The 26,364-nt window shown below is 32.0% G+C and overlaps 1 protein-coding gene across 8 annotated transcripts in view; it reads right to left on the bottom strand.

Annotated features, from left to right (window-relative positions):
* LOC129920296 (apoptosis-stimulating of p53 protein 2) overlaps positions 1-26,364 on the bottom strand; it is a 428,395-nt gene that overhangs the window by 165,650 nt on the left and 236,381 nt on the right. For 3 of the 8 annotated variants that reach the window (XR_008773223.1, XM_056001634.1, XM_056001638.1), the window contains exon 4: positions 20,339-20,534. The exons of the other annotated variants lie outside the window; for them this stretch is intronic. Coding sequence is in view for 1 of the 3 variants with exons in the window: in XM_056001638.1 (XP_055857613.1) it covers positions 20,339-20,380 (42 nt within the window). In the remaining 2 variants the exon portion in view is untranslated. The remainder of the gene's footprint in view (positions 1-20,338; positions 20,535-26,364) is intronic. 8 annotated transcript variants of the gene reach the window in all.

Below are 26,364 nucleotides of genomic sequence, written 5' to 3'. Positions count from 1 at the left end.
TTATGACATAGCAGCCGTTGCATTTGTTTTTGTTGTATTTGTTTCTAGAGCTGCTGCAATAATCTCACACATTTATGGTCCCGGTTGAAGCGTCCACCTTCAAGTGGCAAAAACCCTCTAAGCTCTGACTACAATATTTCCGCTGTTGACGAGGAAAATGCAGACGATGTCTACTATGAGAATGACGACAAAGACTTCCACCACGTACACGACGACGGAAGACGATTAACTGGATTGAAATAGAAACGGTTAAAACAAGATCATAATTCACTCGATTACCGTTCGAATAAACGGGACTGATGGCATGGTAGTAACAAAAGAATCTACGTACATAGTCATCATTAATATCAATTGATTAGGTTATTGAATAAAACATATAGGTATCTACGTGGTAGGTACGCGGGTACGGGTACAAAAATCGCTCCCTAAAACAATACGGCAACGTCAGTTAAAAGAAGTGGTGAGGTGGACTTTGGTAATTTAATGACGAACAAAGAAGCTGGTTTCTCAAATAATTTTCAAGCGAATTACTCCTCATTAACCAAGGATGACGGTGACGATGTTGGTTGCTCCAATTCATCCCTTCATCAACTCCCTCTCTTACTCTTTTTATATGAGAAATTATGTCCTCGAAGAAAATTTATCTTATTATATGCGATGGTGATGATGAGGGTGGGATGGGAATCATGGGTAAAAAGGTGTTGTATACGGTATACCAGACACATGAGGGTGCAAAAGGGGCGTTTTATTTTGCTCCATTATTGAAAATACAAGAATGAGTAGACAGAGTACGAGCATTAATTCGTTGGTTGATGATCTGTTTATTACGAGTTTTAACGCAGTTTAACGGCTACGACGCACAGTGGTGCCATTCTTCGTTTTTGGCGTCAAAATTCATTTGCACGGCTATTTCTGGACGAAAAGTCACAAAACTGAGAATTTATTTTTTCCATAAACCAAAATATACTTTGTATAAAAATTAATTTTGATCTGCTTATATCTCAAAAACGTGACGTCATAGATTTTTTCGACTTCGGATTTGAATTTAGAACGTTAAAATCTATTAGAAAAGTATATTTTGGTTTACGGAAAAAATAAATTCTCAGTTTTATTGAACATTGTAACTTTTCATTATATCATGTTTTCTTTATTTACTTAAAAACATAGTTGGCAGCCATATAACCCCAATATTTTCAATTTACTTATAAAACATAAATAGAAGAGATCTCAAAATTGTGATAAGTGAAAAAAATACATGAAATATCGTATTTAGAGGTCTTAAAGTGTGTTTTACTAAATTGGCATTCTTTGGACTTTTTTTTTCAAATATTTTGATTTTTTTGTAAAGAATATGAATCTATGAATCCTAAATCTTAAATCTAACACCTTTTTGACATGAATTTAGCCCAATTTCTATCTTATATACTGTTTTTAAAATGAAAATACTATTTTAAAGCTCATTCTTTCCGCCATTTTGGAGCTGCCATTTTGAATAAAAAAAAAAGTTGGCAGCCTTTTTGTATTCTCCATAATATTATCATTCAGTGTACGAAATTTCATGTCTTTTCGTCCAGAAATGGCCGTGCAAATGAATTTTGACGCCAAAAACGAAGAATGGCACCACTGTGCGGCGTATACACTCAGAGAACAAAATAGTTATTATCGGGATAACTACTAAAGTAGTTGAAAAAAATAGTTATTTTTGACTATTTTAATAGTCAATCGAAGTACTCGTATTCTCCAAATTAACTATTTAATAGTGAATTTTAACTATTAAATAGTCAATTTTAACTATTGAAATAGTTATATGTGACTATTTAAATGACTATTTAATAGTCAATAATGATTATTTAAAATAGTTATCTCAGTTTTAACTATAAGTACTAAAAGGTAAAAGCACAAATTGTATTAATTTTTTCAGGAAGGCTTAAATTTGTTTTATAAAAGTAAGGATCCCAATAGATAGTGCTCAGTAAATACTACAAGAGCTCATCATTAGTTTATTTTGACAAAAAGTGCACATGTGCCGTTTTTCCCCTGGACCCTTCATATGTAAATAAATAAAAAAAAGTACGCATACACCACAGTGTACCTCTACTGAAAATTAAAAAGTCCTCAAAAATTATTATTTTTCAAAAATTCAAACGGCAATCGTTTGTCCACCGAGAAATGTACACAAACAAAAAATCATCGTTTGTCCACCCTACGTTTAGGAGATATTCAAAAAACAAAATTTGTACTGAAAAATTCAAAGTCCCCTAAAATCTCCAAAAATTGACTTTTTTCGAAATTTCAAATTTCTGTCGTTTGTCCACCTTGAGTTCTACACGTATACTAAAAATCGTCGTTTGTCCACCCTACGTTTCAGAGATATTCAAAAAACAAAATTTGTATGAAAATTTCAAAGTCCCAAAAAATCTCCAAAAATTGACTTTTTTCGAAATTTCAAATTTCTGTCGTTTGTCCACCTCGAGTTCTACACGTATACTAAAAATCGTCGTTTGTCCACCCTACGTTTAAAAGATATTCAAAAAACAAATTTTGTACTGAAAATTTCAAAGTCCCAAAAACTCTCCAAAAATTGACTTTTTGAAAAAAATTGACTCGTTTGTCCAATTCGAGTTCTACACGTATACTAAAAATCGTCGTTTATCCACCCTACGTTTAAAATATATTCAAAAAACAAAATTTGCACTGAAAAATTCAAAGTCCCATAAAATCTCCAAAAATTAATTTTTTCAAAATTTCAAATTTCTATCGTTTGTCCACCTCGAGTTCTACACGTAGGTATACTAAAAATCGTCGTTTGTCCACCCTACGTTTCAGAGATATTCAAAAAAACAAAATTTGTACTGAAAATTTCAAAGTCCCAAAAAATCTCCAAAAATTGACTTTTTTCAAAATTTCAAATTTCTGTCGTTTGTCCACCTCGAGTTCTACACGTATACTAAAGATCGTCGTTTGTCCACCCTACGTTTAAAAGATATGCAAAAAACAAAATTTGTACTGAATATTTCAAAGTCCCAAAAAATCTCAAAAAATTGACTTTTTTCAAAATTTCAAATTTCTGTCGTTTGTCCACCTTGAGTTCTAAACGTATGCCAAAAATCGTTCCTACGTTCAGAAGATATTCAAAAAAACAAATTTTGTACTGAAAAATCGAAAAAAAAATAGCTATCACCCGTTTTAAGATTGTCCATTCTCTATTGCACACCCTGTATATATTCAGACATATTCTAAACAAAGATTCCCAGGGAAATGGTTTCGAGAAAAGGGCCCCAATCAGAAAAATGGCGAAAATTTCCATTTTTTTTTTTGCTTTCCCATATTCTTAACCATTGAAGAACGAAATTCAAGATAAAAAAATAATGAAATTTCAGGAACTTTTCAGTAAGGTTCAGTTTTTGTGACCTTTGACCCCCCCGTAAATTTTTTTTGCAGGCCTCGGATCGATGAGGACTTTTTAGATTTAATTTATGATGGTGTTTCCAACAATCCTACCAATTTTCAGCTTGCTGGGAATTAATGTAACCTCGGATGTCTAAATTGACCGGACTATTAAGGATATGCTATATTAACGGAGCCTAGAAAATATATATTCAAACAAAGTTTCAACTTTTTCATTTCGTCTCTTTTTTTAATTAAACCGACACCTGAATGTAGATGATAGAATTGTAGATGATAGAATTAAGCATAAGGTAGCACTACATATACCGTAGTCCTAGTCTGTTCATTTTGTATGGTAGCATATCCTTAATTGCATTCCAATACCCTTAATTAAATTTAAAAAACATTTAAATTATTTCTTTTAATATAGATCTGTAGACATATTCGTTGTAATTTTAACAAAAAAATATTACACGACATTTCACAATAAAAATAAACATTTTAAGATAAGAAAAAGGAGTTACTATGTAGTTCTTTTGTGATTCAAAACTGTTCAATTGCTTCAGATTAAAGAAAGTGAACAGAACAATTTAGATGAATGTTTTATGATATAAATTCTAAATACCTTCCACAAAGAGTTCCATGTTAACCTAGGGGGCTCCACAAGAGCACAACACAAATGAGAATAAAAAAATAAATTTTTAAAATTGCTATTTTTAGCGAAACATGAAAGCAAATCAAAACAAAAAATGTTTTATTAGGTTTTTTTTTTTTTTAAGTTTTAAATTACAAATTTCCATGCATATCCTGTACCTTAGTGGATGAAAAGCATTACGTTTTCTATCATACATGATCGAAATTTTGAAAATTACCCCTTAAACTTCTTGCCATAGTAAAATTGGCACTTACATATATTAAAGGTATGTGTTATCATATATGTACATATATGTATGTATTTCTCAATGAACACAACATTTTCTACCAGAAGCGCTAGTGTTGATCCAATTAAGTTAATCAAATTATTTTAAACAAGAGGTTGGAAAATTGTAAGCTCAATTATTTAGCAAAGAACAATTACGGTGAAAAATACTTTTTATTAATTTAATTTCAGATGGCAATTATTTAAATGCCTGGCTGGTTTGGTATGGTATATCGTATATCATTCAATAATTACTTTGACTGATAAACCATACACGCTGTGGCTTCTATTATATTTGGTAGCAATTCAGTATTATTTATGAACTTTTTTTTGCAAAAAAATGATTTAATTACTTTTATGCAATTAAAATATAAATTAAAAATCATTTTCCAATTCTGGTATCATGAGTAGTTCAATTTTCTATTTTTAATTTGTTTAATAGCCATTATAAGATACATGTGTGTGCTGGCTGGAGTCATGCACGATTTCAACGCGCCTCAATCACCTGGATTCTAGCTTCCATAATTGGGGAACGCGCGCGAGCACTCAAGTCTGCCGCCAGACATGTTGTAGAGGTAGTTCGACGCCTACTTAGATTTATTTTTCAAACATTGAAATAAGAAGCTACATACAATCTGTTCTCAAGACAGAGCTCTTTTCGATGAAGTCAAATCGATATCGAATCTCGTCAATCAAACTGCGATGCAGGATGGAAGAATAATTCCAAAAGTATAGGTTACAGGCAGGGCCGTCTTTAACTATCTTGGGGCCCTTGGGCACACAAGAATTTGGGGCCCTTTTGGAAAGTAAAATAAGTACAATGGTTGGCTAAAAAGCAATGGTTGGTTAAAAAGGGCTGCCAATATATCGTTCCATATAAAGTACCTAGTGTCTTTATTATTGGTAGGGGGTGCCAATAAAACGCGCATTGAGACATCAAACGTTGCCACGGCCAATAATTGTACATTTTATACTGCCAATAATTTCCCTGTACCGGTTATAAGTTTCTGTTTGAAGAATGGGAAAAAAGAGCTCAAACCGATTGATAGATTCGCTAAAAACTCAATACAGACGATTTGTACGTGATTTCCAAGAGACGTTATTTTATTTTATTTTATTTTATTTTATTTTATTTTATTTTATTTTATTTTATTTTATTTTATTTTATTTTATTTTATTTTATTTTATTTTATTTTATTTTATTTTATTTTATTTTATTTTATTTTATTTTAATGTCTCCTTTTTAACGGATATCTCCAATATAAAGTTTTCGAGATATTGCAATTTTCTCAAAAACGGATAAGGATTTTGCTTTGAAAAAAACATGTAATGCTGCAAATAAGAACGCACTTTTGAAATAAGAAAAATATTTTTTGGACCGTTATTAACGGTACCTACTTGCCATACAACCGATTTCTTAATGTAAACGACACAACCGATTTTAATGAATATTTTGACATAAAAAGGTTTATACAAAAAAATTATCAAAACATTGATGTACCGTCGATGAGCCGGCAATAGTTTTTTTTTAAACGTTTTCCAACGGAAAAAGTATTCATGTTTTTTTGCCAACGAATTGATTCTTTTTTCGTCTTTTAATACGAATCTACACATATTTTTACACTGATTTTAACACGCACTACAAATTTGACAGTTTTGCGAACTTCCAACGAAATTATTATTTAAGGAAAAAGATAATGGAAGAGAATTCGTTGTTTTTATCATTAATAAATAATCTTACCTACAGTGTTTTCTTGTTTTTTGAAAATATTATTGTCTTATTTTTTGGAAAATTTAATTTGGGTTTGGTCGTTTGGATTTAAATTTTTGTCCGCATACAACGCCACATAATTTGTTTTCATTTTGAAAACATATTGTATTTTCCGTATAGGTGTAGAAAAAACTTTATTTGGTTGCCATATAAAAACTAAAATTTTTTGGTAGATGGTCTGCCCGACAAAAATGTTTTGAGAATAAATGTGTGAGAGAAATTTTCGTTCCTTCGGGCCCCCCCTGAGAATGGGGGCCCTGGGCACGGGCCCCGTGTGCCCTTATGGTAAAGACGGCATTGGTTACAGGCGCACCTACGGATATAAATTTATGTTTGTTTCTTTAAATTTTGCTGAGTTTATAAAATAAAAGTTGGGGGTGGTTAGTTTTTCTATACAGGAAATCCGTGGGATTTTCAATGATTGCCAGATGTTTATTTATCCCAGAATAGAGTGTGAAAAACAAAAACAAAAAACATTGATTTCTGATTTGCTTATGATATTTATAGGCTATTGATTATGTCGAACAAAACAGGTCAATAAGGAACTAAGACGTTCACGGGTTTTTATTGTAGAAATCGTTCAATGGGTTATAAGAGAAGATAAAACAGCGGAGTGCTATTAAATGAGAGGGTGAAAATTGAAGATAGGGGTGCAAAAGCCCGCTTTTTGTTTTTTTTTTTAATATATCTGGTATATTGCACTCAAAACTTTTTGTAGAGAATTGAATTTCCTATTAGAATAATGTTTTTAAAAAATTGAAAAAAAAAATTTCCATACCAAAACAGTCGAAACAATCATAAAAAAAATTGAAAAAAATTTGATTTTTTGAGTTTTTTTGCTTTTTTAGTGGTACATTTTTTTTGGGTTGAGATAGAAATAAACATTGCTCTAAAGAAAAAAAGAAGAATAAATTTCCTTCAAAATGCTGTGCCTTAAACTAACAAGTAACTGAACAAAAACTCTCAAAAAATATTCGAAACTATTTTTTTAAAGCTTTTTTTTAGTTCTATTAGCTTTCAGGATTAAGGACTTCAGAATCAGGGAAAATGATGCACTTTAAATACATTGTTTGTATTAGCTTTACAACAAAAGCAGGACTTTGTTTTGTTATTGTTTCGCAAATAAATACTATGATCTGATCTGGATCACAGGAAAATAAAACAGAGCAAATATTGACAAAATCAATAAAAAGTTTCAAATTAAAAAAAATCGGCACAATACAAGTAAGGCTAGTCGCGCACTTGCAACTTTTAGTTTCTCAACAGTTTGGTTTTAAAAGCGAAGCACATGGGCTTGTGTGATCGTTTGACCAAGTAAATGGATTTGTGTTTTGTCACAAACTAAACAGTGGAGTCAAATCAGTTTGTTAGTTTGTGTCATAAATAATCGTAGCTAACAGCGCGGACTTTCACCTTCAATTTATGAGGAAAAAAGATTATACATATGTAGATGTTGTGTATGTATTGGCGTTCTCTATACCCAAATAAAAACTTTATTTAATTTTAATTGTCACAAGAGAGTGACGATGACGTGGGGTGTACTTACTTGGAACAGAAATATTTTAAGAATTCATAAAAACTAGCCTACTTATCAATTACTTACAACTAACTTACTGGCCCTATACGGGCACTCTAAGTTATAGGTACCATTGAATAACTACAAATAGAAGTGGACACCCAGGGAAACTTCCGCTGTAAAGTTGCTGTCGCTAAAATCGTGCGTTGAATTAAAAAAGCAAAACCAACAATCCAAAAGCAAAGCCAACAATCCAAAAGCAAATCCAGCAACCCAAAATCAAATCTTAAACAGCTTATACATATATATAAAAGTTTTCCCATTTCAAAAAGTGGAGATAGCCTAGAGGATAAGGTGAATGTCTACAAAAATACAAAAATACAAAATACGAAAAAATACAAAAAAACTAAAAAAAAAAACAAAAAAAAAAAAAAAAACAAAAAAAATAAATACAAAAAATACAAAATTGCTTGCTGTGGCTGTTCTAGTTTTTAAGTAGTTTTAATTAGTTTGTAAGTAGTTTTAATTAGTTTGTAAGTTTTTAAAATAAGGAAAAAAAATGATAAGATTCCAAGTTTTTTAAAATTATTTCTTGGTGAAAAATAAAAACCATTGAAATATTAGTATAAAAATAGTTATAAGGCCGAAAGGCATTAGTTTTAAGAAAATTGAATTATTACTTAGAGTGCCCGTATAGGGCCAGTAAGTTAGTTGTAAGTAATTGATAAGTAGGCTAGTTTTTATGAATTTTTGTCTAGCTTTAAGATAGTTTTAAGTTGATGAAAAATAAAAATGAATTGAAAATTGAAAAAAAAAAAATTGAAGGTGAATGTCTGTTAAGTTAACCTGCCTAGGTTCAAATCTGACGGGAAATTGAGATTGTTTTTTTTTTTTTTTTTAACATTACTAAAATAAAAATTAATTAAATTTCTCAAAAAAAAATCCGCAAAAAAAATAAACAATTTCAAATTTTACCGGTATTCGAACCTAGGCCAGTAGGAGTAAAAGGCATCGTCCTTGTTCTCTAGACTAATATGACTTTTCAATATACGAAAACTTATATCAATATAAGCTCTTTGATATGTATAATAATAAATTATTAATTTTTTTATGAAGGTTTAAAAAAATTATTAGTTAAGACTCAACTCGAAAATACATAATAGTTGAGGCGCAAACATGTAGTTCATCTATCTTCCGGTACTCTTGTAGTTGCAGAGTAATCTGCGGTGTCACTTCTATTTGTAATTATTCAATGGTTTGGTTATACTTCATTTTTCTTAATACTAATGCCTTTCGTGCTTAAAAAACAGAAATATTTCAATAGCGCTTCATGTCCATAGAATTCAATCTGTCAGCTAAACTAACTATGTTAACAACCTTCATCATCATAGATGCAGATAATATGTTGTACCTACATTATACATAAATTGAATTAGCACAGAACTAACCCCCTCATCTAAATCTCATTTTCCACTCTGGATTTGCTGATGTAGTCTGTTTTATTCCTCGTCAGCATTTTATTGGGAGACAAGATAAAAACATAATGTAACACTACACGTGTCATCAATTTTTATTTTTTCGTTCTCTCAAAGAATCACAAAAAAATCAGTTTACAAAACAATTTTTATTTTTTTATGACGAAGAAGCAATGTTAACTCTGTTCATCACTATGTATATTCCCGCACTTTGAATGCAATTCCAGGGTAAAGCGTAAATCAATTGGAAGATTGGCATATAAGGAAAAAGTTCCCATAACATCCACGACACACCACATTTGTGGTTCACTGATGATGAAGTGATGAGGAAAAAAATATTTAAAAAAAAAGAAAAATGTACATTAATTCTGCTGATTGGGTATAGTATTTGTGTAATGTGATTGATGAGCGACACATTTTGTTGACTGAGTTATTCAAAATGAACAGAGATTTTAAGTGCTAAGTCTATAATACATATTGTGAAGTTTGACTAAATAATCTATCTGTCTTTTGGAAAATATCTTTGGGAAATAATGCGCAAATATTGACAAAAACGACTTGGTTTGTTTTTTTAAGCCTTTCTTGTAACAAATTCAAATTTATGTAAGGCCATTTGAGCGTGATTGCTTTTTGTTTTTGCATTATTTATTAGGTTTATTGATTTGAAAAGCTCTTTGAGATGGAAAAGTAACTGAATTATGAAACTATAACAAGGCTTTCTGTAGATATGGATAAATAAAATTGCTGAAACTGGGTTCAAAGTATCTGGGAAGTTAACTTCGAAAGCCATTTATAATATAGTGAATGAAATGAGCCCTGAGACCAAACACAGAATCAAGTACCCTTGATTTTTTTCAAAGACGGAGAGGGGATGTGGGTGCATGTTAAGTCATGTCTCAATCAGGAACTCCGAAAGGCATCAGCTGTTAAGAAAACATGTATATTTTAAAATAATATCGATGGGCATCAATCAGGGTTGCAAATGCTTAAGTACCTAATTGTCTTGTAAATAAAAATTAAAATCATTTCGCAAGCACTTTAAAGTTAACCAATTGAATAAAGTTCAACCCACGAGATTTTGAATTAATCAAACATTTAACTCAAAAGCTAGTTGTTAGAGCCCCCTCACACTACAAACTTTCTATCGGCCGACACTTTAGTCGGTCTCTTAATCAGTATAAAAATGTATGAAAGTGCGCACACTACAACGATTAAATATCGGCCAATCAAAAAGTTTGTTTTGCTACACAATGCCTTCAAACTAAAATATTTCTTACCCAGACGACTTTAGTCGGTCTCTTAATCAGTATAAAAATGTATGAAAGTGCGCACACTACAACGATTAAATATCGGCCAATCAAAAAGTTTGTTTTGCTACACAATGCCTTCAAAGTAAAATATTTCTTACCCAGACGACTATGCCTTCAATTAAAATATTTCTTACCCAGACGACTTTAGTCGGTCTCTTAATCAGTATAAAAATGTATGAAAGTGCGCACACTACAACGATTAAATATCGGCCAATCAAAAAGTTTGTTTTGCTACACAATGCCTTCAAAGTAAAATATTTCTTACCCAGGGTGTGTCATTTGTATGGCCAAAAAAGAGTACTCTAATTTTGCAATGCAATAGTGGTCAAAAGTTTTATTAGGGTCTAAGGTTTAATAATATGTAAAAAAAAATCATAATATCGCTCGTCTTTGGCTCGCTCAAATCGGTTGAAGTTAGGAAAAAAACGATTTTATATGAAAAAATGTTTTTTTCCTTCGCATATTATTTCGCAGCTTCTTTACTAAGTGTTCAATTCCAACATAATAAGCTTAGAAGTTTTTTCTTATAAAGATAAACATATATTTAATATATTTGTTTTTGTATTTAAACGGTGGCGCAATTAAAAAAAAAAACATACACGGAGAAAAATGGTCGGTAAAAAACAACGTAAAACTCGTGTAAAATTAACAGAGAAGATTTTTAATAAAGCACCTGCAAACGAACCCCGGTTAAAGTTACACGAGTCGACTCGGTTATTAAAAATCGTTTAATCTTACCCCACTTTCTCGGTTAAATTTTAATAAAATCTCAAATTTTAACCGACTTTCTTTATCAATATAAACAAGTTTATCGGTTAAAATAACCTTCTAAAATGGTAATTTTAAACAATTTAACTTAACCGAGGCTACTACGTTGATTTTAGCAACGAAAACTACGTAGTTTTTAAACAAGACTACGTTACATTTAACACATTTTATTTAACCCACTTCTCGGTAGGCCCATTATTTTTCTGCGTGTACATTTCAAAAATCTCTAAAAATTCAAATTTCTTCGATTTCTTCCTATATTTTGAGCGATCCAAAGATATTAATTTAAATGAAAATTGTAAACGCAAGATTTATTTTTGATAAGTAATGTAACTTTTAAAAGTTATTACATTCGAAAATTCCATACTTAAGCATTTTGACACATCTTATTATTTAGTAGCTGCCAGTGCGCTCACTAGGAACTTTTTCAGTTCAAAAGCTAGGTTGGGATGACCTCAGAAAGTGGCAACAGCTTCCTGTTTTTGAATTGTTTCGTTTCTGAGTCCAACTAAATGCTAGTAAATTTTTGCATTTGCCTATACCGGGCTTATTGAAGGCCTTTTTTACGCCTACCTTTTCTTCTTAATTCGAGGTCCTATCTAAACTTATCTTTCTCAAGTATTTTTCTAGTTCTTAAATTTTTTGCTGTAAGATTAAGTGTTTTTTTATTTAAGAACAATTCACAAAATAAAAGTAAATTTCGAGTTTCTTTTACTTCCTTTAGTTGCTAACAACTTTTGCTTGAATTTTATTCTCCTCAATCAATTCCAAAAATAAGAAGAACTAAAAATATAAAATAATTCTGCTTTTGGCATCAAAATTAAAAATTGTTAAACTTTAAGTTTGCACTCCATAACTGACAGCTTAAAAAAAAATTAAGACACACCGCAAAACTTTTTTCTAACAGCTAATATTGATTAATGTTTTGAAAAACACCAACCACTTTTTCTTCTTTGTAACACAATTTGAATTTTATGAAGATTAAAAAACTGAACTCAAAGTAAAATAGAGTAGAAGTATAGTTACTTGCTACCCGTTATAAACGAGGATAAAAAAGAGATGATTATGTTCATGAGTTCAAAAATGATTTATAAGGGTTTCTTCATTCTTCTCTTAAAGTTCCTTTTTATTTGCGATATATGGACTATATATCAAGTTATGCATTCGTAAGAAAAATAAAATGCACGACTGGGTCGCACGAACTTGCTTTTAGAGTTCAAGTTGCTTAAATTTTTAAGACTTTTTATATAGAAACTTGGGAAATGTAGGTATATAAAAACAAACAAAAAAAAATTAAATAAAATTCATTTTTCAAAAAAATAAAACAATAAAACAATATCTGAAATCAAATCGCCCCACAAAACAAGCATGCAGTTTTATTAAATATATTAAGGTGCATTTTTAGAAAAAAAATTTTCAAAATCGTTAGAGCTGTTTTTTAAAAAACTAATTTTTTATAAATAATATTTTGAAAAAAAAGTTAAAAAATAAATTTAGTATGCCATTTTGTAAAAATAACTAATCAACAACTAAAAACAAAATTTCAAAAAAATTCAATGTCCCGTTTTCGAAAATTTGATTTTTCAAAAAAAAATTTTCAAAATTTTATTTTTGGCTTATATTTAAATTATATAAATGCTTTTGTATAAAAAATTTTGTTGAAATACAATAAGTAGATTTGCAAATCCGATTTGAAAAAAGCGGTCCTATGGCAGGTACCGTTAAAAATGATTTTCAAAAAAATTTTTTTTCTTAAAAAAATAAAACTTGTTAAAAAACTAACATTTGAATTTTTTTAACAAAATCGTTGGAGCCGTTTTCGTGAAATTAAACTTTTCCGAAATTTTTGTATGACAGGTACCGTTATTTTTGGTCCAAAAAAATGTATTCCAAAAATCCCTCTGGAGAGTCTCCAAAAACTGCTACATAGCAAGTTTGGAGTCAATCGGTCCATCCGCTTAGGCTCAAGTTCCTTATACAGACAGACTGACAGACTGACAGACTGACAGAGTGACAGAGTGACAGAGTGACAGACTGACAGACTGACAGACTGACAGACTGACAGACTGACAGACTGACAGACTGACAGACTGACAGACTGACAGACTGACAGATTGACAGGCTGACAGACTGACAGACTGACAGACTGACAGACAGAGGGACAGACGGACGTCGGGGACCCACGTTTTTGGCATTGTATATCATCGTAATGTCATGAAAAAATGTTATCTCAACTTTTTTTTTTGTACGAATGCATAACTTGATATATAGTACCTATATCGCAAGTAAAAACAGTTGAGATAACATTTTTCCAAGACATTACGATGGTAGAGAATGCCAAAAAAGTGGGTCCCGGAATTCCGTCTGTCTGTCTGTCAGTCTGTAAACGAAACTACAGCCTAAACGGATGGACCGATTGACTTCAAACTTGGTATGTAGCGATATTTGGCGACTCTCCAGAGGGATTTTTGGAATTAATTTTTTTGGACCAAAAATAACGGTACTTGTCATATACTGATTTTAGTAAAATTGAAAGATCTCAAAAACGGCTCCAACGATTTTGTTTAATTTTGTTTGTTCTAATTTTATTCATAAGTGATTTCTACAAAATGGCATACCAATTTTTTTTAAAAACTTTTTTTCCAAAAAATTATTTATAAAAAATTAGTTTTTTAAAAAAAGGCTCTAACGATTTTGAAAATTTTTTTTCTAAAAATGCATGTTAATATATCAATCAAAACTGCATACCTACTTGTTTTGGAGGGCAATTTAATTTCAGATTTTATTTTATTTTTTTTTAAACAAATTTTATTTTTTTTCCAAATTTCTATATAAAAAGTTTTAAAAATTTAAGCAACTTTAACTCTAAGAGCAAGTTCGTGCGACCAGTTGTGCATTTTATTTTCTATTAGACTAGGATACAGAAATCTTAAAGTTAATTTCAATTTGGTAGTATATACCTAATATGACGATATTAAAAATATAGTTTTTAATTTTTTAGTAGCTGAAGGTTATGTTATGTTTATCGACGGAATGGCTTCTTTTGGCCTTGATCAATTAAATGGAGTGAGTAACCAATTTGACAAAACTTTGGAGCTTATCTATTTCTCTCATGTCTCCAACTCTGATGCTGCAGTATTATTGAGTGACACAAAACTTGCAGAAGAAGATCGCCATCATCCTGCATTATCTATTTCTATGAGCTTAGGTATCTATCATTCATCTAATGTTTGTAAGGCTCAGCATGAATTCAATTTTAAAAAATGTAATTTTATTCTACTGTTTAATTTACTTAATGACATTAACTAGGATTCTGTATTCTTTAATGTTAATTTTGACGAAATGATTGTACATTTTTATGAAATATTATTTGTTTGCGTTTTAGAAACAGTCCCTCTACGCAAAAAACGTGTATTTAATAGCAGCCTGCCATGGTTCGATCTGCATATAAAAAAGCTTAAAAACAAAAGAAACAAGGATAAAATTCAATCTACCACAAACTGATGAAAACCGTAATAGTTACATTCATTTAAGGGATGAATTTATAAGCTACTCTAACTTTCTCTATAAAAGCTTTATATCTAAAACAGAAAATGAACTTAAATCTAATCCACGTAACTTCTGGAATTATGTTAATTGTAAAAAAAATCTGACGGTTATCCAGCACATATGACTTATAAGTTATAACTATTCTACTAGCCATTCCCCACAGGTTATATCCAACATGTTCGCCGAATTCTTCCATGGTGCTTTTGAAAATGATTCAAATATAACTTATTCAATTGATGAATTCTCAAACCTTAACTCGATTAATTTTGCAATTTCTGAAGCAACTATTCTTGACTATATCGAAAAGTTAGACGAGTGTTTCAGTCCCGGCCCTGATGGCTTGCCGTCTTTTATTTTGAAAAAAATGTGCAATATATATGTCTTACCCGTTGTTTGTGTTTTTCAATACGTCAATAAGTAATTCTACGTTTCCCGCTATTTGGAAAAATGCATTTCTTAATCCCATTCACAAGAAAGTTCCAAAAAAATTAGTGACAAACTGCGGACCTATTGAAAAGCTTTCTGTCATCCCTAAACTGTTCGAATCCATTGGCTGGTATATTCTGTCATTTCATTACCTCTGTTATATGTGAAAACCTACATGGCTTTGTGAAAAAAAAATCTACGGTCACAAATTTACTACAATTTACAACGTTCTGCTTAGACGCCTTTGAAAAGTATAAGCAAGTAGATTGTGATTTAACTGATTTCAGAAAAGCTTTCGACAAACTTAATTATGAAATATTACTTAAGAAACTAAGCACCATTGGACTTACGATCGCTTTATTTTATGGATTTCTTCGTATCTCAAAAATAGATTATATAGAGTTGTATTTAGAAATGAATGTTCCCAATGGTTTAAAGTTAATTCGGGTGTACCACAAAGTAGTCACCTTGGTCCTTTATTGTTTGTCTTATTTAGTAATGATCTTCCTTCTGTTTTAAGTCTTTAATTTAGGCCGATGATTCAGTAGTTGATTGTGAACTTATACAAGATCTTCAAAAATTCTGGGAATGGTGCAATACTAATCGTCTATTTTTTATTTTGTGTATATAGGAAAACAGTTAATGTCACCATTTTAACAATTTAAGAGGAAAAATTTGTTACACATGCGTGGGGTCGGGCTGTATCTAGAATGAGTGAATTTTATACAAAATAGGTGCCTTTTTTCTTACTTCATTGTCGGCTGACAAAATTATTGTTGGGGCCCGTACTTTAATTAGGGCCTGAAAAAAAATTTTATGGGCCCTAAAAAACTTAAATTCAAATTAATAATTCTTCAATTTCAAAACCATTGTTAGGACTGCACAGAGGTGATCTTTTGAGTGCTTTTCTAAATAGGGGCCCCATACATAAAAAAAAAATTCAGCAATATTTAAGGGACTGGCAATTTATTCTATCATTATTCCGTTCAGGGGCAAAAAAAAAATAGGATGTGTTTCTTGTAAACGAGAAGTACTATGTATTTCAAGGGTCACCATTTGTTTATCTGCAAAAAGCTTATTCAGGTCCCTTACTTTGGCGGACACTTGATGGTGGGCGTGGGATTAAAAAGTTTTAATCTCAAATATGTAGCTAATTAAATGCTAATTTGATGCGCAAAAATGAACTTTGTGCTTCTTATAAGTAATTCAAAAAGGTTTGCTATAGCCAATTAAGAATTTTTTAAAAATTACCCTTACTTTGTAGCTCTAACGTTTTTCAAATAATCAGCGGCAAAGAAATGATCAAGAAAGTCTTCATTGGCAAAACCGGAAGAGCACATATTAAACTTCAAATTGCAATAAAAACTGACCGATAGGAGCTATAAAATTTTGAATGTGATAAACAAAAATACATATAAAGAAAATTTCAAAAGGGCCCCAAATTAATTCTTGTCCCGGGGCCCCAGCAGCTGAACGTACGTCTCTGCCTGGCTAATTCATGGGCACTTTCGCTGACAGTTTTAATGTTTTCTAATTCTGTCAGTTCTGTTTTGAACAGCCATCAATAGCTTTGACAAGTCGAAAACGTATACGCGGGCGTAGACCTATCACGTTTTCTAAAGCTAGTTGCACTGATTACGAAACGGTATTTATAAACTCCCTAACTATAGGGTTATCATTTCCAAAACTTACAAAAGGAGGACTTTTGGATTAATTTTTTTTATTTGAAAAACAAATTTTATATTCAATGCAAATATTTTTCAGTTGCATTACAATATTTTTTTTCAATGCAAAATATTTTTAATTGCAATAAATATTTTTTTTTAATGCAAACTTTTTTTCAGTTGCAACAGTTATTTTTTTTCTAATGAAATTTTTTTATTTGCAATACATATTTTTTTTAAATCTGTAATGGAAAACAAATGTAGTAAAAAATCTAAATTTTTAAGAATCCTGATCCAGCTGTGAAAATTTGAATAGCTATGATGGATGAACAGTGGCGTATTGAGGGGGGGGGGGGGGGGGGGGCCTTCAAGATCATGTATTTATTTAGCTGATTTCATCAAAATGTACATGATTAACTGAAACTTGTTCGTAAATCTTAGAGATTTAGAGGCATCACAGATGCTTGAGCTCCCTCCAAATTCTGAAACGGCTGTTTGGGTTTGTTTGAGTAAGAGCCTTAGCTGACGATGAGGGTTGTAATAATTTTTTTTTTTTTTTAAGATTTTAGTCCAATTCCGAATTCTTTAGATAATTTTCTTAGTATTTTGACGTCCAATTACATTACCGTTAAATTTTTGCAATACTTTTTATGCATTCTCAAAACGCCGTATTTGATCATATATCTACTTTTTTTTTAATAATATTTTTCTCAAAGATATTAGAAATAGAAATTTTTGATGTCTCATAATCTAAATGGTCAACAGGTTTCTTTAAGAAAATGGCAGTTTGCGCTTCCGATTTGGATTAAAGAGCAACATATTACGAAAAAACATATATATTTCGAATTAAACATCATTCAAAATTAGTTTTTGAGACTTTCACGTTCTGCATTTCACTTTTTGCGAATTCACTTGCCGAAAGTGAAATAGGTATTCTGCATTTTTACACTCATTTAGATTTTCTAATCGAATTCAATTCACTTTGTTTCTGTTCGTGAATTTGGGGGCCTTTTTCAATGAATCTGCAATTGCAGTAATTTCACTAGAAACAAAATAAAAATGGAAGATCCTTCAATTTTGACAATTAGAAGCAATTTCGAAGTTTTCAAAACCGATCGAAATGAAGAATATATATTTCATTTCACGTGAAATTGAAAAATGATTTGAATTCACTTTCGTTCGAATTGCGGAACATGGCCGCATATAACGAAAATATTGGTGACTTAAGCCCAAAAACTCTTGACGTGATAGGAATAAATCTGTAAACAGTTTTGGATTCAGCACATGACAAAGTTCGAACGAAATAAAGTTTTTTTTTTAAGGATTACTCAACTCCTTGCTGTTTAAACTGTTTGGGACACAAGAACTTTGAAAAAATACTAGGTACCTACTCTGAATGTGAAAGGGGAAGACAGTAGTACGAATCTGTTTAGAGCAGTATAATGCTACTTTACCACTTTCAGTACCACAGCACAGCGTTTAACTCTCGATGAAAGATTAATAAAAAGAAATGAAATTTTTTTCGCACATTTACTTTCAAAAAATGTTTGAAAAATTTTCCAGCCCCCTGCAACATTTTTTCTGGATACGCCACTGTGGATGAATTCAGAACTGGAAATGTTTTTGCAAAGAAAAAAATATTGCTCTAAAATAAAAATAAATTGCGGATGCTTAAAAAGGGGGACATTGTATCCCCCTTTCACTTTTTATGGGGACACATTGGCTCTTGAGATGTAATTGGGGGAGAATCCCCCAAAAAGGAGGACCCTAACACCACCAAAATCTGGAATTAGGGGCAAAAAACGGTTTTCTGAACATTTACCCATTTAACATTATTTTTACAGATACCTAGAAGATATCTAGACGTTTTCTTTGCTGGGAAAAAACACAGAAAATTTATAATTTGTTTTCAATGATACACAGAGAAAAATAGACCACATAAAATAGAACAAAAACAATAAGATTTCTCTATGGTTTTCATCCAAGAAGGAAACCTTATTAAAACAATCGGGTTTTCCTTATTGTTTTAAAATCTGCAAAAAAATAAAAAAAACGATGACCAGGCTGGGAATCGAACTGGAGACTTCAAATCATTTGTCGCCCACCTTACCACCTGAACCAAGCTGCCATGAAAATATTGATCGCGATTTTTGTTCTAGTGCTAAGTTGCAAAAAAAAAAATCAACTTTTCAGTCAAATTTTAATAAGATTTTCTCTATAAAAATAATAAGAAATCTCCTTAAAAAAACCTTATTAATCGTTGATTTTAATAAGATTTCCTCATGAAATGTATGGACGGTAAAACAATATGGCAATCTGTTAGTTTTTAGCGGGTCATATTTTTCTCTGTGTACTTGCAAATCTATTAACTCACAATATAGGCCAGTCATTATGTCGGAAAAAACGTCTTAGAAATGCAAAATGACCGAGAAAGCTAAATTTTGGATATGTTGTAGGGGATGCTTAAAAAAGTTCAACTTCAAGTTTTCGACCAAGATTTCCTATGAGCTTTTTTCGCAATAACTCGGCTATCCTTCGAGATACGAAAATTTTACAAGGAGCTTTTTTGTAGCTTTTACCATGTTCTACTATTCATGCATACATATTTTTTGCGTATCATGTACCGTTTTCGAGATATCGATCAAAAAAGTCAATAATTTACGATATGCAATTTGTTTTTTTGACATTATCTATTTTTTGTTGATGAATATAAAAAAAAATTGAAATCAAATTTGTAGACCCTGTTCAGACCTGTTCAGATAGCCGAGTTATTTTCAAAAAAGTTATTGCGGAAACAGCTCATAGGAAATCTTGGTCGAAAACTTCAAGTTAAGCTTTTTTAAGCATCCCCTACAACATATCCAAAATTTAGCTTTCTCGGTCATTTTGCATTTCCAAATGTATATAATGACTGGACCAATAGCATTATCACGGATGTTGTTATTCTGTACCTATATTAATTTGAGCCACGAGAAATCATTTTTTGAAGAAAATCACTCATTCATTGTTAAATATGATTTTCTTTCATGACCTTCTTAATATTCTTAAAACGTCAAACCTTAAAGTGACCACCTTAAAGAAACCACCTCCTACAGCAACAAATGATACATTATTCCCTTTTTTAAATACCTCTCAAGAAGAAGAAAGAATTTTTAAGTAAAATAGAAAACCTCAAGCTACAATCAGAAAATTGAGTAGGCAGCACTTGAAATCTAATAAACCGACAACATTTTCATAAAACTATGTATTTTTTTTATGTCGTTCAACAACTTCATTCATTTGTTAGTCATTCATCGTAGCCTACTTTACTGTCCTTTTGTATAATTATATTTTTGAATAAAACCAGAAAAAAGTGTATCAAGGTATCTATCTTTAAGTGAACTGAAAAGCTTATGTTGAATACCTACATGTATGTAGGCCGAATTTGAAGCACATTAGCGTAGGTGGGTTTAGATTAAACTACGATCGGAACCATGAGTGTGTTCAAATTTAACCTCTGAAGCAGAAACGCAATCAAAGAATTCAAAATTAAAATAAATTAAAAATAAATTACCTCTTTCAATAATTTATGGTGTGAAATTTTCTCTATTAACATAGGGACAGGGTAAGAAAAAGTTTAAACTTAAAATTTAATACAAAACACACTGTTTAGAAATACTAGATAACCCACTTTTCACTTCATATTTTTTTTTTTTTCATTTCTTTTATTTCACATTAAAATATTTTCAGTGTGTATGTCTTTGATTCACCTGAAATTAGAAAACAAAAGAAAAGTTAGTATTTTGTTTTTAGTGAGGAATGGAAAAGTGAAATCCCGCAATTCGGGTGAATATACAGTACAGGCCGCAGCAGTATCAAAGTTGGTTGTATAAGAGATACGTGTTTAATCTTCCCCCACCAGTTACTTAAACTTTATATGAGGTCAGTGCTTGCATTACATACAAGCAATAGATATTCCAGGGTTGCATTAAGAACAGAGTTATAAGAAAACCAGTTGATATAAGCTTTTTTTAAATTTCCTTAAACCGATAACAAAAATCTATATGTACTTTATGAAGACTTAAGTGGTAATTGCTTTATCAGCCGAAGTAAGAAGAAGTAAGGAACAACGTTGGAAAATCGAATCAGCTGACTCAGCTTCATAATGAAGAACTTTTCGATTTACGGGCTAATCAGCTAATCACCTTGTAGGAATATTTGTTAGCGTGGCAGACGACAGCCTACTCGTCTCATTATCCTTGAGGTCACGATTAAAATAGCGTTTTACCAAGAGCAAGCACTCTTCTAGCTTGCTGATTGTGCTCACCTTTAAATTAGCTCATATCCACTAAGGCCCAATTTATTGACTCTCCATTAAACTTAAATCGCCATTAAAAAGGGAATTTTAAAATTGAAAAAAATTCGTTTAATTCAATCTCTTTTGAGGATTTTTTTGAAGTTTGAAATCATGAACTAATTGGACATTAAACTTTAAAGTCCTTTTATAGATAAAACGCCAAATTCAACCTTTTAAGGGGGATTTTTAGAGCTAATGGATGTTTTAAAGAGCATTTCTATTTATTCACTCTCCGTTAGCGTCAAACGTCAAATGAGCTAAGAAATCGTTAAAACAAAAACAAAATTATACATAATAAACTTATACATAATAAATGAAAAGAATATTTTCTAGGTATATACGAACAAACATAAATGCATTCCATAAGAAAAGATATATTTAAAATGAATACGGCTCGCCAGAATTTGTTCTTCTTCTTCCTTTTTCTCGGCGCTGTTATGATCTCGATGTCGAGGGGATCATAACTATCCCACGTAACTGCTTCACACTAGTGATCCGCCTGTGGGGTTCGCCGGGTTGACCTCAGAAATCGGCGGCAAGCCTCCCGGTTTTGTATTGTTCCATTTATAAGGCCAACTGAATGCTGGTGGTTTTGCATTTGCTTGTACCAGGAGTTTTTAGACCTTTCTTTTTATTTCATGTTGGAACGTTATATGATATTGCTTTTTTGACGGGGTTCTCAGGATCTCTCCTTTGAACATGGCAATACCAACTGAGTCGGTCGTGTTCAATTTTTTGGGAGATGGTGTTTTTAACATGAAGGCTTCCTTGGATCTTCGTACTTCTAATTCTATCAAGCTTTGTTACTCCTGCTGTCATACGAAGCATCTTCATCTCAGCTGCCGTTAACTTACTCTCGTACTTTTTGTACATTGTCCAACATTGTGAACCGTATGTGAGTGCTGAACGCACAACTGCGGTGTAGAGTCTTCCTTTCAGCTTAGGGGGCATTTTTCGATCACAGAAGATGGCAGAATTTTCCCGCCACTTCATCCACCCTACGCTTACGCGATGATTGATATCGTCATCACAAGTACCTTCGTTATTTATCATAGACCCCAGATATTTAAACTTTTCACACTTGGGAAGCACTACACCATTCAAATAAATGTCAGGAATAGGCCTGTGTGGATCAGAAAATGGGCAGCATAGGTATTCTGTCTTTTTCGCGCTTATGCGGTACCCACTACCTTCTAGAACATCCACCCATACATCAAGTGCTCGTTGCAGGGATATCGGGTCTTCACTTATGATGGCTCCATCGTCAGCAAAGAATAACTGATGCACTTTTGGGTCCGTCACTTTGCCTTCAAGCAGGTAATCAAGAACGGTAATAAAGAGCAGAGGACTCAAGACGCTTCCCTGGTGTACACCTACTGTGATTTCGAATTCTTCGGTGACTCCAGCTGCACATCTTACTTTAGTTACTGCTCCATCATACATGTCCATAATTATCCGCACATAGGTTTCCGGAACTCCTCGTTGTCTGAGGGCCACCCATATCAGATCTCGTGGTTGTCGATCGAATGCTTTTTCAAAATCAACCAATACCACATGCAAATCCTCCAAGGAATCTCGATGTTTTTTCATAATGATTCTTATACTCTGGATTGCATCTGTGGTTGATTTACCCGCAACAAACCCGCACTGGTCATCAGATAGCCTTATTATTTTTCGCAGTCGGCTACCCAAGACTCGCTCAACGATCTTCATGGTGTGTGACATCAGCTTAATCGAACGGTAATTATCACCCTTTCCTTTGTATATTGGAAGAAGGTAACTTTCCCTCCATTGATTAGGCATTCGATCACCTCGTATAAGCTTGGAAACAAGAACCATGAGCCATCTAGACCCGATGTCTCCCATCTTTTTCCAAAACTCTGAGGGTATTTCGTCTGGCCCAACAGCTTTTCCCTTTTTGGAGTATTTTACAGCCTCACTAACTTCTTCGACTGTGACATCGGATACTTCGCTTAAGTTAGGTGAAGCTATTGGAAAGTGTAGCCTTGGAAATTGTTCATTTAGAAGTTCGTCACAGTACTGTCGCCACCTGTGGAGAATTTCGTCGTTTTCCACAAGTAGTTGGCCTTGAGCATTGTTAATAAACTTCGGCGAACAGATCTCCTGAGCATTTCTTCTTCTTTGAGCGGCTATTTTGAAATCGCCAGAATTTGTTATCTATGGAAATGAGGGTTGACTAAGCAACAACTTCATTAAAGATTTTTAATAGAAACACTAGGTACTAGTAAAATTAATCAGGATCGAGATGCTGCATAATATAATCATCAACAATGCAACAGTAACAGTCTTTAGTTACACTGGTAAATCGTTTCTCTCGTTTTTAGCTGAAAAATACTTACGGGCCGTAGTTTTTTTATATTATTCATCCTTAAATTAATATTCAAATCTATTTGCTTTGACAAAACCGTAGCTTTTGACAGATTAATTTTTCAAAAAAATAAAAAATCCCTAGGATATTTTTAACAGAGTTTTAAATATAAAGTTTCCATTAAAAGTAAGAACATTAACTAAAGAAGAGTGAATTAAATGAATTTTTAATGATGCATACTTAAAGGCGTCAATAGTTTAACAAGGCCGTTAACTAAAGCGATACATTTCAAAATTTAATGGAGGCTCAATAAATTGGCCCTAAGACAAGTATGTATCAAGCTTTATAAGGATAGCGCAAAATATTGCAACAAAAATCAAAGTTACCTATACCCCGATGCCCTGTTTTATAAATGTTAAAGTGAAACTAGGAATTCAATCTTAAAAATACCTGCACACCGCACTGAGAAAGTAAAACGCCAGGGATAACTTTACGTGAAGTATATTTAATCAGAATAAAGATAAATATATCAGAAATAAAGTTAAATATACGAAAAGTATAGTTATTCCTGCTTTATTTTTTCTCTGTGTGGTTTTACCAAAAATACTGCTCAAAGGAATTCTCGGGTTGGCAAATTTGACTAATCAAATGATGCTATGCAGCTTTAATTTGGGTCTTTGAGCTCCAAGAAGAAATTATAAAGTATTTTCAGATATATACTGCGAGTAACTTGAATAGAAACAAATATTCAGAGAAAAGTAGTTTAAAAATGTTTGTTTTTGGATCTTCAAAAAAAGAAAGGTTTCGCGAATTAATTTTGATGGTTTAAACAAACAAAAACTTCGGTAAATTTCAACATGTTTCCTACAATCAATGCGAACTGTTTTAATATTGCATAAACGACCATTTACCTACCTCTCGCAAAAGAATGACAATTTAATTGTTCAAGTGAGCACATCTCAAAAGTGAACCTAAACTAAAGCCAGGATTCACATGCAATTATGTATAAGCTCACATTATTCTTTTAAAAAATAAAAAATGCAAACCAAGTACAAATTAAACGGAGCTTTAAATATTTTGTTCTTCATTATTCACTACACATACCTGCACAAGAACTTTGTAAATCTATACACCGTGTGTGACAATAAGTTTCACACATGTAGGTACTTCAAAACAAACGTGTAATTAAACAACAAAAGCAAAAAAAACATAATCGATAATGCAAATTACAATTTAAATAAACCAACACAAACTCATCGGTGAATTGGGTTTCACAAAAAATCCAGATAACCTTAAAAAAAATACAACTGAAATTGGATACGCCTCAAAGGGAAACATAATCCCATTAATATTTCTCACATCAAATGTACCTTCACTCTACTAAAAAAGTAAAAGGTTCAATATAAAGTTCACGAATGAGTTTTATGTACTTGCTCTTATGACTTGAAATTGAAAACGCTGGGTGTCTTTAAAATTAGATTACAAATAGACGCACGTATAAGAAGTCCCAACTCCCAACCCATAGAATCCGTTGCGTGCGTTAAGTCATTCAATACGTTGAAGTTGAAGGATGGGACAGAAAGGGGTGACCTATAGAATACGTTGCATGACGTATCCGCAGTTGACGCTTACATGGATTTCAAAAACAACACGCAGCTGCCGATAGGAATAGAAGCTTAACCAAGGTGAGGATAGAATTTTGAAGAAGGAAGCAGCGAGCTAAAGATAGAGCTGGCTGGCGAAGATTGTTGGTTGAGGCCCAAATCCACAGCGGATTGTAGCCGCCTTACGGCGCTGGTCACCCTAAAAGCTAAGTACCTATAAGTTTACGTTTCCCTCTCTCTTGGTACGTATACCTACATTTTTGCCCTGTGTTGATATTTGAGAAATCCTACTGCGGATAGCTTTGCCAAAAAAAGCACGCCTATTGCTTTTTGATAGCTCACTTCAAATTCCAAGGTGTGTTCTATATTTTCTCGCTGAAGGAAGTGTTTTCTGATGTAAACATTTTTTAACTATTATCTTTGTTCTTTTAATTAATAAAATAAAATGCGCGACTATATCTCACGTACCTAATTACCTAATTAAAAATAAAATGCACGACTGGGGTCGCACGTACTTGCTCTTATGATAAAAGTAGCTTTTATATCAAAGCTTTTTAAGAAAAATATTTTGAATATTTTTAAAGGAATTTCATAAGAAATGCAAAAATACGAAATTTTTTTTTAGTTTTTCTTTTGCCATATTTTTGTTACTCGTGTTTTTTGACAAAAACAAAAAACGCTATTAGCTACATAATTAAAATCACTTAAAGCATTATGTATGTCAAATTTAGTCTAGAAAATTGTGATAACTCATTAACGGTGTACGAGAGAAGCCGACTTCAAAGATTTAAAAAAAAATGTAATGTCATATTTCCATTATCCGTATTTTTTGAGAAAAGCTAAAAATGCAGTTATGTTAGATTTATGTATAACATTACATGTGTAAAATTTAATCGAAATCGTTAGAGTCATTTACGAGAAAATTGCAATAACTCATTAAGATGTACGGGAAGAGCCGACATTCGAGATTTAAAAAAAAGTTAATGTCATAATTTCACTATCCGCATTTTTTGAGAAGAACTAAAAACGCAGTTATGTTAGAACTACGAACAGCATAACGTATGTTAAATTTAATCAAAATCGTTTGAGCCGTTTTCGAGAAAGTTGCAATAACTCGAAAACTTTGTATGGGAGGTATACGTTCTAAGCGAGATATTAAAAAACAAAAAAAAACCAACCTTGGAAATTAAAAAAAAATCATCTGTACCAAATTTCAAGAAAATCCGTCCACCCGTTTAGGCTGCAGCTTCATGTACAGCTTTTTGTGACGACGCACACTGGGGCCTACTATATGGGAGGGATACCCAAAA

The sequence above is a fragment of the Episyrphus balteatus genome, chromosome 4 (genome assembly GCF_945859705.1).
Source record: "Episyrphus balteatus chromosome 4, idEpiBalt1.1, whole genome shotgun sequence".
Classification (NCBI taxonomy): Eukaryota; Metazoa; Arthropoda; class Insecta; order Diptera; family Syrphidae; genus Episyrphus; species Episyrphus balteatus.
Note: the sequence above shows the minus strand (reverse complement) of the source record. Positions and strands in the feature narration are given on the sequence as shown.